This window comes from Chelmon rostratus, chromosome 22 (genome assembly GCF_017976325.1).
Source record: "Chelmon rostratus isolate fCheRos1 chromosome 22, fCheRos1.pri, whole genome shotgun sequence".
Classification (NCBI taxonomy): Eukaryota; Metazoa; Chordata; class Actinopteri; order Chaetodontiformes; family Chaetodontidae; genus Chelmon; species Chelmon rostratus.
Window position 1 is genome coordinate 8,240,835 of NC_055679.1, and position 17,353 is coordinate 8,258,187.

The following is a 17,353-nucleotide window of genomic DNA, read 5'->3' on the forward strand; positions in this document are numbered from 1 at the left end:
GCTGTAGCAGGACACTGTTTCGGCTAGTTATACTGCCCCCCTCCCTTGTTACGTGACAAGATATCCTCACAACTTTGTCGATTTATATGTCCTCCTTTTTAAAATGTTGGTGCTTTTTCGAGTCCTTAGTGATATTTTCCTATTTATTTGTATCAATGTACGTGGGTTTAAGGTTTTTTTGAATGAAGATGTAAATTTCAATGATTTCTAACAAGTCTTTTTTTTAATTATTTTAACACAAAGCCTACTGTAGGTATCGGGTTGTAGTTTGTCGGTGATGGATTTGAAAGTTTTTCTTATGTATTTCCTAGAAAAAAGGCCTTCTGGATGCAAACCACAGGGTCATTTTTGATAGTCCAAATGTAGAAGTGGGAGCCATCGACACAAATGGCCTCCTGATCTCAATTAACATCTCACCAAAAAAGAAATATACCAGCTATAAGGGTATAGGTTTGTTTGTGAACGTAAAAAGTATCTGTGTGCAGAAAGGAAAAAAAAAAAGTATATGAAAATAAGCAAATGTGAAATGAGGATGGTTTGGGTTAAGAAACAACAAGAATCTGGAAGAAACGGTATCCTATTTGTTCAGTATAAATAAATAGAATGTGATTCTTTGCTATTCTAGGTATCTTAGGAACTTCTGTATCTTTGAATTTCAAATCCAGAAATCAGAGAACCAAATCTGTAAATCACTGATGTCATCCAGGATTTGCTCATGTTCACTTATGGAGCCTTTAAGTCCCATTATGGTTCCATAGAAAAGCTCAGGGAAGCAGCCGTGTGCTGCGTTTTAATGGAGCTGAGGTGGTTAACCAGATGTACAGTTGTCAAAGCAACCAGATAAGTTTTACTTTAAGTCTTTTTTCTTTTATTACTTAAAATACTGTTTGAAAATCCTTCCTAGAAAGCATAAATCTCACTTTTTGTGTCTCTAGTGTGTGTAGTATGGAATGGCTCGTTGTTGCCCCGTGTGGCCGTTTGGGGGAAAACACCTACAATATTATCTGCGGTTTCCACCGACCATCAAGCACCAGTGGGTGTTTTCTGCCCTCTGGCCTCAGGGGGCAGTAATGAGCACATTATGGTTTTTCACACCACAATAAGACAGAGAAGAGGCCACACCAGAAAATTTACTTTGACAAGCAACCTAAAGGTTTTATGCCTTTTCAGAAGTGTTTTTAAAACATATTTTTGGTGGTACAATAGAAAAGATGATTGAAGCTAACTGTTAACCACCCCGTCTGCTTTTCTGCGGAACCATCTGGGGCTCATAGACCCTCAGCAGTGATCAGAATGGCGGGGATTCTGTTAAAGGTTAAGCCAGATAATTATGACCCCCTGCTTCAACCTGCTGACTCCCTCTGTCTGCCCAACAAACAGCACAATACATAAACCGCTGAGCTCCTCGGCGGTGGCCTTGGTGAGCACTTTGTCGTCCTTGCTTGGAAGAACACCGCTGTCACAAAAATGGTGCTGTTTTTTTCTAGTTTTTCTTCATTGTACCTTATTTGGGCCTTCTTGTCCAACTACCTGAGCGGAACGCCAGAGTTGCGAGCTCTGAAGTGTTTCCTGGAAATGTCTGAAGCACAGAAAACAAAAAGCATGGCCACCTTTTTAAATTTCATATCACTTATGCTCAGTTCAGATAATCTACTTGCCTCTAGGGGTCAAGGGTAGTCATGTATCTTTGTATAGAACAATGATTTTGACAGTCTCTGTGCAAATGTGCATGGCTGCTGTTTGGTTTGGAGTACCTGTTCACATTTAAATATGATATGTGGAATGGCTATTTTGTCTAATGATGTTTCTAGCACAATTAGAAGTGTAGTTTTTTCTTTCAAAGTCACAGTGTTCTGCATTACAAGGAATTTATTTTTCTTCTGCAAAATCTAAAAAATATAATATTGTATACTAGATTCTCAGGTTAATGGAGACAATATATTACAAAGGTTTTAAAAGCTTCCTTGCCATCATCTGGCTCACTACCTGTAGTGATTAATACACATTTATGGTCACAGTCTTGTACTAACATAACACCTAAAGCACTAAGCACTGTATAGGCTGTACATTTTCACTAAACACAACAACTCATGCGTTACATTTCAAGTTCATATGGGTTTTTTGTATCTTGTGCCAAATTTCAGTGCCATTTTCTATTTTTATTTCATTGTTGCCTTCATGATCATATGTTCATTCAAGTCACAGCTGAAGGTTTGCAATACAAAAATGTTATTTTCTACCTGAAAATTGTACAATCGATGAAAATAGCTGTTCCTTGTATCTGGTACAGTATTTTATTGTAAGTGTTTAGCGTTATATCGATGTTACTACAGTATATATGTGTTTTTGTTACACACATTTCCATATCTGTATTGTCCAGAAGAGAAATACTCAATACTGAATTTGTTCAGGGGTATGTGCAATTACAGATCCATAGAGGCATTATTCAATAGAATGACAAATTACAATATCAGAGTTGCTTATTAAACAATGTTGAACGGTCGTGATTGTTTGTGAAGTCATTATTCATTAGCTGAAGGGGTCATGCAGGGTGGAAAACTGTGTATACACACACCAGCACTGAAGGTCAAACTGACCACACACTCTCCTGACACCGCTCCTCAGGCCAATGTTCCAACAGTTCGGGTACAGCTGTTGTGGATGGGGACGTGAGCATGTGCCCCTCAGTGATTGGCTGGCGGTGCAATGATGTAAAACTGCCCTGTACTTGTCCTTCACCCTGATAGTTAAGAGACGGTATAATCAGGGATAAATGAAAAAGGTTGAGGTTTTGTTTTGATTTTTTTAAATAAATAATGCTTTGTTTTATAGATGGGACACAGGTTGTCTAAATTTAAGTGAAAGCAAGTAACAAAAAGAGTGCAGTGAAATAACTGCAGAAAACCTGCCACTAGTCTTCCTGGATTTATTTGAGTGTAGCATGTAATGCACCTCTCCTCTCGCAGCTAAATAAAAGCAGAGTGACAAAGGGTCAGGAAAAATAACCCCAGTGTGATACGGTCTGAGTGAAGTGAAGCTTATACAAAGAGACACATGCTGTGTCGAAGCTCCGTGACAAGTAAAGCAGGAGATGCAGCTGAGAGAGTGACTCCGGGCAGAAGACATGACTCACTGATTGCATGGACACTTAACCACCAATACAAAGAAACACATGGGAGTGGACTTAGTGCAGAAAATATATTTATAACATGTACAAAGACAGCATACATGAAACATTTTAGATTATAATATACAGTCGACAACAGTTTAATGTTAGCGTAGAATATATCACACAGTGTTTTTTTTTTTTTTTACAGTGCAGTACAATAATGCTTGTTTTAATGCTGCATTTTCAGGCCCAGGGCTGCTTTGCCATGGAACTCCCCCGTCCAAACCAGTCCCTGTGTGTTAGTGAACGCACCTTCCCCTTCCAACCTACAACACACCAGTTAAGACATAAAAAAGCTTAACATTTGATATAATTGTAAGGCCATAATAATAAAATAAAAACTTGGGTCTGAATATTTCCCCTAGACTAATCAATGGTTTAGTGCTCTGAACCACTGAACCATGTTTTACTTGGAAATGTAAAACATGAGCCGTGCTGCTTTATTCTGGTAATAAAAGAGGGCTAACCTGAACCACTGCACATTAATTAGACCGCAGTCCAACAGTTTGATTATTTGGAAGCTCATAAAGGACACGTCCTCTTTTAGGGAACATTAAAGGAATGGCACAGCAAGTGCCAAAAATGGCCTGCTTTTTACCTGTTCTCATGAAAGTGACCTTTGTAAGTAGAGCAGTCTGGGAAGGTGTATGTTCCTGCGCCGTGGTACATGTTGTCTTTGAATTCTCCTTCATATAGTGCTCCAGAGGGATGCTGCAGGGTCCCTCTGCCATGCATCTGTGAGGGACAGAGCACACACATGAGGAACCACGGAGGAAATATCACCTTACAGACATCAGAGGAAGTGAGGTACACACACAGAAAATACATACCTTGTCTTCAAGCCACTCTCCAGTATATATGACACCACCTGCTGAGGTGTGTTTACCAGCCCCACTCCTCATCATCACCCCTGAGGCACACCTGCTGCACTCCCCCTCTGTGGAGGACAGAAGTTGACACAGACCTATGGAACTGTAATGTAAATATGTGAAGCTGTATCATCAGTTATCGCTCACCATATCTGTCCCCATTTGGGAAAATGTAGGACACCTTTATAGGCCCTTCCCCTGCAAACAAATAAACATATTTACCTCAAGCATCTAAGTTGTCAGATGGATATACACAGTTTGCAGGTGTGACACTTACTCACCTTGAGGCGTTAAATCATCCCTTTCCTTGTTGTCTAAAAGTGAAAATCATGAAAATCAGACAGCAGATAAAAAACAGAGGAGGTTGTGTGTGTATGTGTGTGCTGAGTGTTAAAATCTTCACAATCACACTCTACCAGACATCCGTGACAGCTTCCCCCAGCCGGCAGATGGCTGTCAGAACCGACAGGAAACGCTGCGTGCCGGCCAATTAATGGAACGTGAAAAGTCAAACAGCTGAATAGAAAAGTTGTGAAGATGACAAAAGCAAACTTCATGCCATATTTGTTCGCTAAAACACCCTAAAAATAAGCAATCCTGACTACTCTAAGATAAACAGTCTGCGTTGTCCTGCTCGACGCAAACTGCAGTTACCATGGTTACAGGTTTGGTGCAGACCCAGCTTTCAGAAAAGTGTTTTTTTTTTTTTTTTGGCTTACAGTTTTTAGAAAAATGTAGTTTAGCGCAACATATTCACGCCAACAACCTGCAGATATTACTTAAAAAATACATTTACACAGTATTATAGTTACATTTCCCAGCTCAAACGTTACCGGACACCGGAAAAGAAACTTTGAACTCTGTGTTTCGACCAATGAAAGAGACGCAGGCTGCCGGTGGTCGGAACAGCTGTCTGAGGTTTGTGAACACTTGTTATGAAAGTTAAGTTTTTCGAGTACTTTTAAATTTCAACGCTTGAGATATATTTTCATATTTTTTGACACTCTCAAGCATTTAAACCTCTCGACTTGACATGGGAGAAAGCTTCCCTCAGCTAGCTTGTTAAACAAGAGTTGAGGAGTTAGCTTGCTAGCTGTTAGCTTGCTAGCTAGCCGAAGGCTGGTGTAGCCACTTTCCTAACTGACGTGCCAGACTGCGTGACACAATGCCACGTTATTTATCTGATACGAGCTACATCCTGGACTTTTATAACTCGCTAACTAAACACATTGTCGGCCAGCCATGCGTGGAGTGAAGTGGGCATCGCCCTCGTTGGGTTGTTAGTCTGCATGCCCGGTTTGATTGCATAATTGTAGCCACCAGCGCTGTGTGTCAGCCACCATCTCATTGCTCGCACTTGAACTGGAGTGCCACAACAAGCCACCCCACAGCTATGTGCGACTCTGTGCGCTGCAGTGGATGTACAGGAGCTGCCTGCTCTGCTCAGGTCCGCACCGAGCAGCTCTCTCTGGTGCATCCAGGATTACTGGGTACTCTCAGGGCTCAGGAGATTTATTCAAGCTATGTATTTTATGTCTCTCTTTACAGAGTGTTTGTTGCAATGAAAGGACACTGATTGAAGGTGAGTGTACTTTGGTGTGACTATAGTGTGTTTCAGGCATTACACAATGTGTTAATTTGAAGCAAGGCTGCTTAAAAATGTATTACCTGTGATGTAAAACTGTTTTATCAGGGACATGAATGCAAGGAGAAGGGGTGGGAAGCCAAACAGAGGAGGAGGGAGATTTAACAAGCCCAAAGGAGCTGGTGGTAGAGGTGGTGGAGGTGGCGGTGGAAGTAAGAAAGCAGGAGCTGGTCGTTGGGATGACGATGACGATTTCAGCCTTGATTTTGGACCACCTCATTCCAGCAGGTATATATTTATAGTGAAGGAATTATCAGATGTAAACTTTGCCACTGTGTGCTCATTTCCTGCTGCTTTTCCTCTTCCACCCTGTTCCCTTCTGTTTACTTGGCTTTGCATCCAGACCTGGCAAAGGACGAGGCGGCGGCCGTGGAGGTGGCAGGGATGGAGGTCGAGGAAGGGGAGGAGTTAGAGATCGAGACAGGGACGGCAGAGGCAATGGGAGAAGCAGCGCTAAGGCTCTCCCAAGGTCCCTGGCGAGGACCAGTGCGTGCCCAAAATCAGGTGACGGCATCAGGCCGGAGGTGAGCACCATGCCCTTGCAGAGGATATTCATGACTAATGAGAACCAAGAACAACTCAAGGAGCTGCTGCGGGATCTGCAGTCCCAGGATTTTGATGAGCCATATGAGTAAGCACGCTCTACTAAGAGACTAATTGGTGATGTTTTTCCACTTCAAATCTATGTGAACTCATATCATCCTCTCTGCCTCAGTGAATCTGGCTCAGATTATTCGGGGGGAGAAGAGAATGAGGAGGAAGTAGATGAGTTGGACCACCGTGAGGAAGGACAGTTTTGGAACACTAATGACGAGCCCGTGGAGAGAGCAGAGAGCCCAGACTATGAACCATATGAGTCTGATGATGAACGGCCCACCCCTGAACCCATCATCTCCTTATTTGCTATAGGAAAACTCTGCAGGTGATTAAATTGTTTATTTCTTTATATGAAGATTTTGGAGTTTGATGTAAAGTCAGCTTGGTGAATATTTAGCTTGTCTCCTAACCATTTGTTTTCTCATCTTTTCTCTGTGTAGGTATGGGTTTGACAGGGAGCGTAGCAAGCAGGCATTGGAAACTGGTGGAGGGGAATTTGGGGCCACTTTGGAACAGCTCCTCCACCAGGTTTTCAGCGAGCGATATGGCCAGAAAGCAGTGACCCCTGATGGCCTTGAAGGGGTGCCAATGGATGAGTGTTTAAGCCAGAGGGAGGAGGAAGCTCTGGCTCTAGCTGCCATTTACGGCGAGCGCTTCAGTGAGCGCATTGCAAATGCAGTCTGGACAGTAACCCTTGACCTTTCATTCCTCTCAGACAATGCTGCCAGAAATGGTGGGCAAGTCAGGAGTCGAGGTGGTGGAGGAGCTGTTAACATCCGCGATGTCTGCCGATACTACCTGAAAGGGCAAGGCTGCCGGTTTGGGGACAAATGCAAGTTCAAGCACCAGCTCCCCACTAAAGGCAGATCCGGGGCTGGTTCCCCAGACCTGACAGGCCCGAGCCAACCTGGCATCAGCAGCTATTCTCCTCCTGAGTATGAACTAGAGATCCGCTTCCCCAAAGGAAACCGTTACCCATTTCAGGCACCAATAGTCGCCTTCAGCACCACAGACAACTCTGTCGGGGCTGCAGGGAGGCTCAGCATGACTGAAAGGTTGTTTGGAGAAGCGCTGGCTGCAGCAAAGAGCAATGAGCCTGTTGTTTACACTCTGATCACCTTATGTGAGGATGAAACTACCATGAACGAGCTGCTGGCGGTCAGTCATCACAAATACAGCACGCCGCCGCCTGTTGTGGTGATTCCTCCACCCTCTTCCATAGCAAAGAGCAAGAGTGTGAGGAGCAATGCCTCTGAGGAAAGCAGGAGTAGTAGCACCAGTAGCAGTAATCATACCACCAGCAGAAGGACCGCTCCACCTAACAACCAGAAATTCATAGATTGTGAGTCAACAAGATTATTTATTGTATAGTATTTACTTTCCCTGTTTTCACTAAAGCTGAGCACTGTGTTTATGTGTGTATGGTTGAAATTTCATCACCCCTGTCTTAAAAGTGAAAGAGACGGCAGAGGCAGAGGAGCTGGATGAGAAGGATGAGGAAGATGTGGGCGAAGCCGTTCCAGTTGAGAGTGAGAGTTATGTCAATCTGAGGAAGAAGATGGTGAATAAGCACAACCTCAAGATAGCCAACCTGCTGCAAGAAAATGGCAAGCTCTGCCGAGAGTTTCAGAAGAAGCAGGTAAAAGAAGACTAGAAAATTGACTAAAAGTGACAACTTGTCATTACATTTGATCTTGCTCTACATCCCCTCCAACATCATGTATGTATTTTTAATGCAGCACTGTTCTTTCATCCTTCTGTTTACCCAGTCATCCAGGCGTTACGGGTCCATGTTGGGGCAAAGGAGGAAACTGCCGGCTTGGCAGGAAAAAGAAAACATCCTCGACCTGTTAGACCGTTGCCAGGTGCTGGTGGTCAGCGGGATGACTGGGTGGGTCACACAGGACAGCATTAAGTGTTTGTATTCTCAAAGACTCAAATGGGGGAAAATGCTAAACTTGCTTTCATACTCTTGGATTGACACTTTCCTGACATGTGCAATTTCATTCTCTTCTTTCCTTTTTTTTTTTTTTTACACCAATAAAGACAAAAACATATGTGAAAAAAACATCATTAAAAGTCCTATAAGGGTCCTGGAAGGTTGTAAATAAATATATAAATAAAAGATGTTCTTTTTGCTTTTACTTCTCTGCAGGTGTGGTAAGACCACTCAGATCCCTCAGTTCATTCTGGACGCCTCGTTAAGTGGTCGAGCCGAGCAGGTGGCCAACATCATCTGTACTCAGCCACGTCGCATCTCTGCCATCTCTGTGGCCCAGAGAGTGGCACAGGAGCGTGCAGAGTGTCTGGGCAACTCAGTGGGCTACCAGATCCGCCTGGAGAGTGTTAGGGTAGGGGCATATTTGACATGTAGATCTAGTATGCAGGATATGAAGCCATCAGCTTTTAGTCACTGAATCATTTGCACCATATTCTGTGTGATTAATTCTGAGCATGGCCATGCTTTATATTATAAAATAACCTCTGCCTCGACTACTTCTCTTTTCTCTGACTGCTCTCGTCTGTCAGACGTCTGCCACCAGACTGCTGTACTGCACCACAGGCGTGTTACTGAGGAGACTGGAGGGCGAAGCAGACCTCAAAGGCGTCACACACGTCATTGTGGATGAGGTGCACGAGCGAACGGAGGAGAGGTGAGATTATGCCGATCATGACATACGGTACAGAAAGTGCGCGTTCAAGCTCTTCATGCATTTTGAGTTGTCACTTAATAGTTTTGTCATGTAATCAATCTCAGATGTTAGCTGCTTTTTTGGTCACAGTGTATCTCTTTATTTCATCTTTTCCTTGTCAGTGACTTCCTGCTGTTGGTATTAAAAGACCTGATTGTGCAGAGGCCAGACTTGAAGATCATTCTAATGAGCGCCACACTGAATGCCAACCTCTTCTCTGAGTATTTTTTCAACTGTCCCACTGTCCACATACCAGGTAATAAGCCACATCTGTTGCCATGGTATGTTCATTACATGTTTAACCTCCTTCCATGGATTGTTTGTTTTTCCTCCCACTCAGTAAATCTCTCTTATTTCAGGACGTACTTTTCCTGTCGACCAGTTTTTTCTTGAAGATGCCATCGCTAAAGCCCGGTAAGTACATCATCCTTCACTCCAACAATTGTTTAGCTCAATATTTTTAAAATTGGTCTTAAATATGAATGTGTAAGGATATTGTTAACTGTTTGTTTCTTGCACTGCCTGAGTAGTCTAGTCAATTTTATGACACCCTTTATCCTTAGAACCTAGATTCAGATAAGGGAAAACTTATAAATAAACTCAGGATGGACAAACATGCAATAGATTGTGTGTGCAGAATAGACCAACAAAGTACAATTACAATATGGACAGTTGGGATGACAATGTTATAGATATATAGATTGTAAACATATCTGAATAATACGGATCTGTTAGGACGTCGAGCAACTTCCAGGTGCCATCAAACCGAACCTGAGCCACATGACCTCCTCTCCACTGTGGACATGTGGAAAGAGGACAGACGACACAAACACACGAGAGAGTGTGAGGGAGGTCCAGATCCAAATAATCACAATTTATTTTCCCAGCTATGTCATTGAGGATGGAAGTCCTTACATGCGCTCAGGGAAACAGAATTCGTCTTCCACAAGCGGACGAGGAAGCAAAGGAGATCCAAGGGACATGGTGGACGACTTGGGTGATGACATGTGGAACTTCATGTCTTTCTGTAAGAAGGACTTTGTCAAAGACTCTATTCCAGACCAGCAGCTCAGCCTGCAGGAGCTCACGGTCAGATACAAAGGCGAGTCAAGAGCAAATATCATACAAACTAAATGGTAGATTTTTAAACTGTACCTCTAAATTAAAGTTTTGGCTTTGTTTTGCTGATGATGCAGATACTAAAAAGTCTGTGCTGAAGACCATTGCTGCAATGGACCTAGACAAGATCAACATGGACCTGGTGGAGAACCTGCTGGAGTGGATTGTAGATGGAAAACACGACTACCCCCCAGGTAAGAATCTAGTCGAGGCACATTCAAAACTCTTTGGAAGTTTTAGTGTGGGCTTTGGTCATGTTGGTGTGACCTTTTGGTGTCTGTATCCAGGTGCAGTGCTCGTGTTTCTGCCAGGCCTGGCTGAGATCAAGATGCTTTACGAGCAGCTCAAATCCAACAGAATGTTCAACAACAGGGGCGCAACCAGGTCTGTGTCTAAAGATGTGTGTGCTTGCAGCAGCTTCAATTCCTGGTTTTGTTAGTGCTCATGAGGATAAAATTCATGCTCTGTGGTGCTTTCTTTCCAACAGGAATTTCTTGATGTCTTTTAAACCAAAACATGTGGACATACAATCCCTAGCTGTCTACAGGATTTAGAACACTGGCTACTGGTCACATGTTAACTAATATGTCTGTGCTTTCCCCTTGCAAGGTGTGTGGTGTACCCCCTTCACTCAACCTTGTCCAATGAGGAGCAGCAGGCGGTTTTCAGCCAGCCCCCAGAGGGTGTCACAAAGATTATCATCTCCACCAACATCGCAGAGACCTCCGTAACCATTGACGACGTGGTGTATGTCATTGACTCTGGCAAGATGAAGGAGAAAAGGTAAACCTGCGTGTAGGGAAAGTGAACAGATCCTGTATGCTGATTCCTTAGCTGTACCCACTTTATGAATATTTGTGCATTTTAATGAACAATAGTTGTGAATTGTGCCACATTATTGTCGCCACACGTGAAGTAGCCTTATTATCTGCTTGTGTTCCAATTTGACATGAATTGAGTGTTGCACAGCTTGTTTTAAAATTTTCATTTGCCATTTTTTTCTTCAGATATGATGCATCTAAAAGCATGGAGAGCCTGGAGGACTCGTGGGTTTCTCGAGCCAACGCACTGCAGAGGAAGGGTCGTGCGGGTCGCGTGGCCTCGGGGGTCTGCTTCCACCTCTTCACCAGCCACTGCTTCCAACACCAGCTGGCTGAGCAACAGCTGCCTGAGATCCAGAGAGTGCCTCTGGAGCAGCTCTGCCTCCGGTAGATCCATCTGTTTGCTCTTTACACAGCGCCAACCCGCTTTGTTGTCTCTGTAAATGCAAATAATAGAGCTCCATGTATGACATGGCTGTTGGGATTTATTCTTGAAATGAAGGGGAAACTGAGTCAATAGAGGGTGTTCTCTCCAGACAGGCCTCACCTGTAGCACTACAGCAGATTTTAGGAAATGAAAAACACCATTTCCACCTTTCTCTGACAGAATCAAGATCCTGGACGTGTTTGCCGAGCAGACGCTGGAGTCGGTCTTCTCTCGGCTCATCGAGCCCCCGGTTATTGGAAGCTTGGACGCAGCCAGGCAGCGCCTGCAGGACCTGGGAGCTCTAACTGCGGTTGAGAAGCTGACCCCTCTGGGCTACCACCTGGCCTGCCTGCCCGTCGACGTGCGCATTGGGAAACTCATGCTGTTCGGTGCCATCTTTCGCTGCCTCGACCCAGCACTCACCATCGCTGCCAGTCTGGCCTTCAAATCGCCATTTGTAAGAAACCACGTGCCACGTGTTGGCATCACAATGCTGATTTTAGAATCTGTTAGCAGTGACTTGTTATTTGTGTTTATTATTTAACAGAGGAGAACCCACATAATCATTATTAGTCATCAAAAAGTGTCTCATTCTACATACTTTCTATATTTGTTCTGTCTGTTTCCAGGTGTCTCCATGGGATAAGCGGGAAGAAGCCAATGAGAAGAAGCTGGCCTTTGCTGTTGCCAGTAGTGACCATCTAGCTTTGTTACAGGCATACAAGGTAGTAACGCACAAACAGTGTTTGTATGTAGAAATGTTGACGGTGCTTTTAAAATGATGGATGTGATCGATTCTTTTGCAGGGATGGTGCTGTGCTGCAAAGAATGGCAACCAGGCCGGCTTCCTTTACTGCAGGGAGAACTTTCTGTCTTGGCGAGGCTTACAGGTCAGGCTGTACTCTCTGAAGGGCTTAATGCGTTCTCTTCTGCGATTCGTGTAATGCTGTACATGCAGAGGCCTTTAGTCTTCTTTTCAATGTGCCACTTCTTCACGCATTGAAACCTGCAGTTATTTTATTTTTTTAAGCTTTGCTTCATATTGAAACAACTGACATGAATCCTGTAATTCAGGCTAAATGTGTTCTTCTTTTTGTGTTCTCTTATTTTGAAATAATTGAGTCGTACATTGCTTCAACAATGTCTGTTGTGATGTGTGCAGGAGATCGCCAGTCTGAAGAGACAGTTTGCTGAGCTGCTGTCTGACATTGGCTTCATCAAAGAGGGACTGAGGGCCAGAATTATAGAGCGCATGTGCTCTAAAGGCACCGATGGCGTTCTGGAGGCTACCGGACCTGAGGTAACACACACACATGCATAATAGTGCTGGAAGTGTTTTATTTGCCGTTCCAATACATGTTGATATATCATTTGCACAATATTGCTTTGTCCCTTCCAGGCTAACTTGAACTCTGAAAACATCCGGTTGATGTCCGCCATGCTTTGCGCTGCCCTCTATCCCAATGTAGTCCAGGTGTATATTCATTCTTTCTGTCCTTGGAATAAGAAGCTGAAACCAATGATAAGTGCGGAAGCGTCTCATGCCTACTGTCTCTACTTGGCTTCACTCTCCTGTGTTTGATCCTTTTGTTCCAGGTACGAGCTCCTCAGGGGAGTTACAAGATGACCAGCAAAGGAGCGATGAAGATGCAGCCCAAAGCCAACGAGCTCCGCTTCATGACCAAGAGCGATGGCTGCGTCCACGTGCACCCCTCGTCTGTCAACTACACAGTGAGATACGAGAGAAAAGACGCCTTGAGGTCAGTGGCTAGTTAGAGCGACAGGCCTTGTGACTCCTCTTTGTGCTGCAGGTTCGCCACTACAACAGCCCCTACCTGGTTTACCACGAGAAAGTGAAAACGAGCCGCGTCTTCATCAGGGACTGCAGCATGGTGTCTGTCTACCCGCTGGTGCTGTTTGGAGGCGGGCAGGTCAACATGGAGCTGCACAAGGGAGAGTTTGTCATCTCCCTCGACGATGGATGGATCCGGTTTGTTGCTGCTTCTCATCAGGTCAGATATAAGAGATAACAGCAATAAGTGTCTGTCCAAATCCTTTTTTAGTTTGAACTTTAGTTACACAGTGATGTTTTGATGATGAATAAGTGTGGCCCAAGCCTCAGTGATTAATGTTGTAAAAACTTTACAAGCTGTTTGTAAAGCTGTGTAATATGCTTAAAAGACTGAACAGGCTTTTTACAAGGACTCCTAAGAAAACAGTGCACTCAAGTCACGTATATTGCCACATAAAAATCATCGTAAAAGGCCTAACAATAATCAAAATGGCATTATACATTTTTTGTCTTTATTCATGTCATAAACAGACAGGAAAAGTTGACAAACAAAACCCCATTAACATGAGTTAGATTGTGAAAAATAGTTATTTATGGTGGTATGGTGGCTAAAAAATGCACAAAATCACTGTCTATGGAAATGAACTTGTGTGTGTGTGTGTTACTGTTACCCAGGTGGCTGAGCTGGTGAAGGAGCTACGATGGGAGCTGGACCAGCTGCTGGAGGACAAAATCAGGAACCCGAGCATGGACCTGTGCAGCTGCCCCCGCGGCTCCCGCATCATCCACATGATCGTCCACCTCATCTCTACTCAGTAGCTCTGCTACTTAACGCCCCCTTTTCACCCTTTTAAGTCACCCTCAAGGGCTTAAATCCATGGAGCTCTGCAGTAAAAATGTCTTTCGGCTCCTGCGCCACTGCCACATGTTGCTCCATTAATTAGTGAAGTTTCAGCAACCCTGAAACTAGTTAAAATTTGTATTGTATCTATAACAGGCAGATGAGCAGGGCAGATGCTGGACTTGAAAGCTAGGGCCTCTGGTGGAAGTACAGTCACCACACCATCCTGCTGCCACCTGACACTTCAGTATCAGTTTACACAAAAAAACTATTGCTGTGCTGCTGCACTAAAGGCTTTTTAAAGCAAATTTTGCCTTCAAAGAAAAAAATATGGCTCTATGCAGGTGATCCACAAACCTCCATCATTATTGCTGGAATATAGCATGTTTTGCTATTGTCACAAGTCTTATTTTGACCGTTCTGAAATGCAACAATAGATTTTTTTTGGATGCCACAGTACTGCTGTTTGTGCAGTAAATTGGCATACGGTTGTTGAATTTGATGTCAGATGTCGTTTATATACAGTGCATTTTTGTTTTGGTTGTGCGCCTTGCTCACAACTGTGAAGTTTCATGGGTCCATATTGGATTTCTTACTCTCACAGTGGCTGCACACTTGTTATGGTTGTGAATATTTATTCTTGTATTGCATGACTGAGAGATGCAAGAGCTTCTGCATGGTATTCGGCTGTTTAACATTTACTGAATGTATTTAAATGTTACAGTGATGTCAAAACTACATTTTCACGATGTGAATGCAAGGGCTTTTTAAATTAGGAGAATTTGGGGACAATTGCCAAAGAATTTGAAAGCTTATTGTCTTAATAAGTGATGAATTCCACTGCAACACTGCACTGAAAATAAAAAAGCAAAGATTTCAGGCTGTTGGCTTTTATTGAAATTACAGCAGTTTCATTTCTTCCCTTTCAGCTCTCGCCTTTCATTCTCATCTTTTGTTGAGGTTTGTGTTGTATTTGAAGCGGCGTCATGGATGCAGCAAAGAATTTACAGGCTTGTGGGTGAGGCTGGCCCCTCCATTCATGAGTCTGTCCTGTCTCTACGACAACAGGGCATAAACAAATGGGGTATCACTGTCCCAGTTGAAGCCATTCAGTTGCCACTTACAACAGTGCCAAGTCCAGAACTGGTAAGAGAAACACGTATAAATTTCTTATCTGTGTAAAAGTGCAGAGGCTGTTTTGAGAACTTGCTGTATGTACTGCTTAGCTGTTAAATATTCCAAACCCGATATTTTTTTCTTCTTATCATTTTACAGATGGGTAAATAATCTTGGATCATACTGGAAGCGACCTTGACATCCTTTACTATGGTAAAGTATACATAACACTATAGACTATCCAAACTATTCAATATAGTCAATGCAGAGGAACCAAACCTAAATGGTGTAAACCACATGTATTTACTTGAAAGCCCACCAAATCCAGGAAGTCAAGGTCCCACAGTTCAAGGCCTACCAAGAAGACTGGGAGTCCAAAAACACCCAAAAAGAGGTCCTCCAGTGCCAAATCCAGCAAGACAGAGGTGGACATCCTCAGCCCAGCAGCCATGGAGAATGTCTACTACATTTCCCACAATGCAGTGGACTGTCTGGAGTTTAGAGGCTTTGGGTGGCCACATTCAAAGAAAAAAAAGAAAAAGAAGAAGGGAACAAAACGGAAGAAGAAGAAGTAGATCATAATCTTTGCCAAACCTAAACGGTTCTTCCTCCTTTTTGGCTAAAGCGATGCTTATATATTTCGATGCCCTCCTAATGGCACCATCTGGTGGACGCAAAATGACACAGCCAGACCAGTAAACATGAACTTCACGAGGCAAGACTTCAAAACTCATTATCAACAACTTTATTGTAATATGAATGCTTCAGAATCGTATTTCACACTGTTATAAAATATTTGGCGGTTACTGATGAGTTGGAAGCTTGTGAAGGAAAACAGAAGAGCAACTGCATGTTCTGTGAATGCTAAATTGAGAACATTATATACACCTGATGTGGAAATAATGATGGTCATGTGCAATTTAAAACACCACAGTGCATCCCCAAAAAGGCCATCCAACAGTGCCATGAGACTGGCCTTAAAGTGATCCCACCAGTTAGTTGTAATGTTCTTTAAAACCCAGTCTTTGCACAAAATATCTTAGAAAAACAGGCTATATGCCTATAAAACTAAGAAATCTGGTTCCAGGCACTGTTAATATTCTCACACATATTATCACACTTCAAATGTATGCTTTTTGTACTATAACCCTGTACAATAAATAGTTTCCCTCCAGAGTCCATCCGTTCTTGCTTGCAACATGGTCCCACTTTGCTCACTCTGGGGGCTTCTTCTTGGCCTCCACGTCTTTTTTAAAGGCATCGATTTTCTTGGCTATGTTGGGCACCTAGAAATGAAAATATCATACAGTTAATACAATCTGGTACGCACGTGCATTTGCCAATTATTAGGTTCACCATGCAAAAAGTAATACAGCCTAACACACCAGTCCTGCTGTAAATTGAGGTCTATAGTGTTCAGTTTTTGCTGCTGTTGATGGTTGCGATGTTGGTTAAATTTTAAACTGTATTGCGTTATACTGAGAGGTGTTTGGAATATTATGTCCACCCTACTTGTACCAATAATGACGGCCTTATTATTGATAATAAAGTTGATGTACGCCAACTAGGTGGGGGGTGAGTAGCTCCTGCAGCAGCTGAACAGTCTGTTTCTCCGCGAAGGGTGTGGTAGAGATGGGTCCTTGTGACAAGCAGATAACTTCACCAACTCGTTTATTTTTAATCATCAACGCTTAAATGACAAAATTGAAACAAACTTACGTCATAATTTTGAGCCAGGTACATCCCCACAACATTTCCCAAGGTAAAGCCAGCCTGGAAGACAAACAATCAAATGTCATTCAAGCCCAAAATTTCTGACTCACTGATAAAGAAACATCACCGAAGTTCCATGTTAACCTTCATTCAAGTGACTTTTATGACATGTTATGATTAACTGTTAGCTGGATAGCGGGTGACACCTTTTTTCAGCGACTTTCAACTAACACAGGTCCTTTCACACCAAGTTATCATTATGCTAACATTAGCTTGGCTAGTTTCGTATCTCTCAGCATCTTGTCAAACGTCGATGTCATGGACGATAACATTAGCTAAACTCACCAGAAACTGCAGCATGGTGGAATAGCTAAGGACTGGTAGCAGAAGACTAACTTACTGACTTAAACTCAGGCAGTAAGGTAAAGGTTACAAGGAGGTAATCAGCCAATATACTTTGCTAAGCAAGCTAGCCCGTTAACAACAACACGCATGCGCGAAAAGATGGAGTATCGCGTTATTTTCGAAGCACACTTACTGTGTAGTCTTTT

At 43.2% G+C, this 17,353-nt stretch overlaps 4 protein-coding genes across 5 annotated transcripts; 2 read left to right on the forward strand and 2 right to left on the reverse strand.

The window, feature by feature from the left end:
* Positions 1–3,338: 3,338 nt before the first annotated feature.
* Positions 3,339–4,461, reverse strand: morn2 (MORN repeat containing 2). The gene is made up of 6 exons (XM_041964436.1): positions 4,455–4,461; positions 4,320–4,352; positions 4,186–4,236; positions 4,000–4,106; positions 3,768–3,904; positions 3,339–3,435 (listed from the first exon to the last, which is right to left on the reverse strand). Exons 1-6 carry the CDS (start codon positions 4,459–4,461, stop codon positions 3,339–3,341), a joined length of 432 nt encoding a protein of 143 aa, XP_041820370.1.
* Positions 4,462–4,911: 450 nt separating this feature from the next.
* dhx57 (DEAH (Asp-Glu-Ala-Asp/His) box polypeptide 57) lies at positions 4,912–14,840 on the forward strand. 2 transcript variants are annotated; one of them, XM_041963721.1, is made up of 25 exons: positions 4,912–4,956; positions 5,587–5,620; positions 5,732–5,911; positions 6,027–6,314; positions 6,399–6,605; positions 6,721–7,622; positions 7,735–7,919; positions 8,050–8,171; positions 8,436–8,631; positions 8,810–8,934; positions 9,096–9,229; positions 9,333–9,387; positions 9,861–10,075; positions 10,170–10,286; positions 10,380–10,476; positions 10,702–10,875; positions 11,100–11,300; positions 11,521–11,797; positions 11,970–12,065; positions 12,147–12,230; positions 12,503–12,640; positions 12,740–12,814; positions 12,937–13,071; positions 13,152–13,352; positions 13,808–14,840. In XM_041963721.1, the coding sequence occupies exons 3-25, from the start codon at positions 5,736–5,738 to the stop codon at positions 13,949–13,951; spliced, it is 4,344 nt and encodes a 1,447-aa protein (XP_041819655.1). In that variant the 5' UTR covers positions 4,912–4,956; positions 5,587–5,620; positions 5,732–5,735; the 3' UTR covers positions 13,952–14,840. The 2 variants fall into 2 exon arrangements, with proteins under 2 accessions (XP_041819655.1, XP_041819656.1); XM_041963722.1 differs by lacking the exon at positions 4,912–4,956 and adding an exon at positions 5,353–5,485.
* A 420-nt stretch (positions 14,841–15,260) lies between these two features.
* On the forward strand, positions 15,261–15,664 carry LOC121626038 (small lysine-rich protein 1). The gene is made up of 2 exons (XM_041964392.1): positions 15,261–15,302; positions 15,404–15,664. Exons 1-2 carry the CDS (start codon positions 15,300–15,302, stop codon positions 15,662–15,664), a joined length of 264 nt encoding a protein of 87 aa, XP_041820326.1. The 5' UTR covers positions 15,261–15,299.
* A 153-nt stretch (positions 15,665–15,817) lies between these two features.
* stmp1 (short transmembrane mitochondrial protein 1) lies at positions 15,818–17,307 on the reverse strand. The gene is made up of 3 exons (XM_041963761.1): positions 17,148–17,307; positions 16,809–16,862; positions 15,818–16,375 (listed from the first exon to the last, which is right to left on the reverse strand). The coding sequence occupies exons 1-3, from the start codon at positions 17,160–17,162 to the stop codon at positions 16,304–16,306; spliced, it is 141 nt and encodes a 46-aa protein (XP_041819695.1). The 5' UTR covers positions 17,163–17,307; the 3' UTR covers positions 15,818–16,303.
* Positions 17,308–17,353: the final 46 nt, after the last annotated feature.

What these genes read in the sequence shown, in the direction of transcription:
- morn2 (XM_041964436.1), bottom strand. An exon ending in GGATGATTTAACGCCTCAAG is followed by an intron (nt 4,237 to 4,319) that starts GTGAGTAAGTGT and finishes ATTTGTTTGCAG; the next exon opens with GGGAAGGGCCTATAAAGGTG. An exon ending in CCCAAATGGGGACAGATATG is followed by an intron (nt 4,107 to 4,185) that starts GTGAGCGATAAC and finishes TGTCCTCCACAG; the next exon opens with AGGGGGAGTGCAGCAGGTGT.
- dhx57 (XM_041963721.1), top strand. Translation starts at nt 5,736, where the DNA reads ATGAATGCAAGGAGAAGGGGTGGGAAGCCAAACAGAGGAGGAGGGAGA. An exon ending in GGACCACCTCATTCCAGCAG is followed by an intron (nt 5,912 to 6,026) that starts GTATATATTTAT and finishes CTTTGCATCCAG; the next exon opens with ACCTGGCAAAGGACGAGGCG. An exon ending in GAGAGTTTCAGAAGAAGCAG is followed by an intron (nt 7,920 to 8,049) that starts GTAAAAGAAGAC and finishes CTGTTTACCCAG; the next exon opens with TCATCCAGGCGTTACGGGTC.
- stmp1 (XM_041963761.1), bottom strand. An exon ending in ACCTGGCTCAAAATTATGAC is followed by an intron (nt 16,376 to 16,808) that starts GTAAGTTTGTTT and finishes TTTCATTTCTAG; the next exon opens with GTGCCCAACATAGCCAAGAA.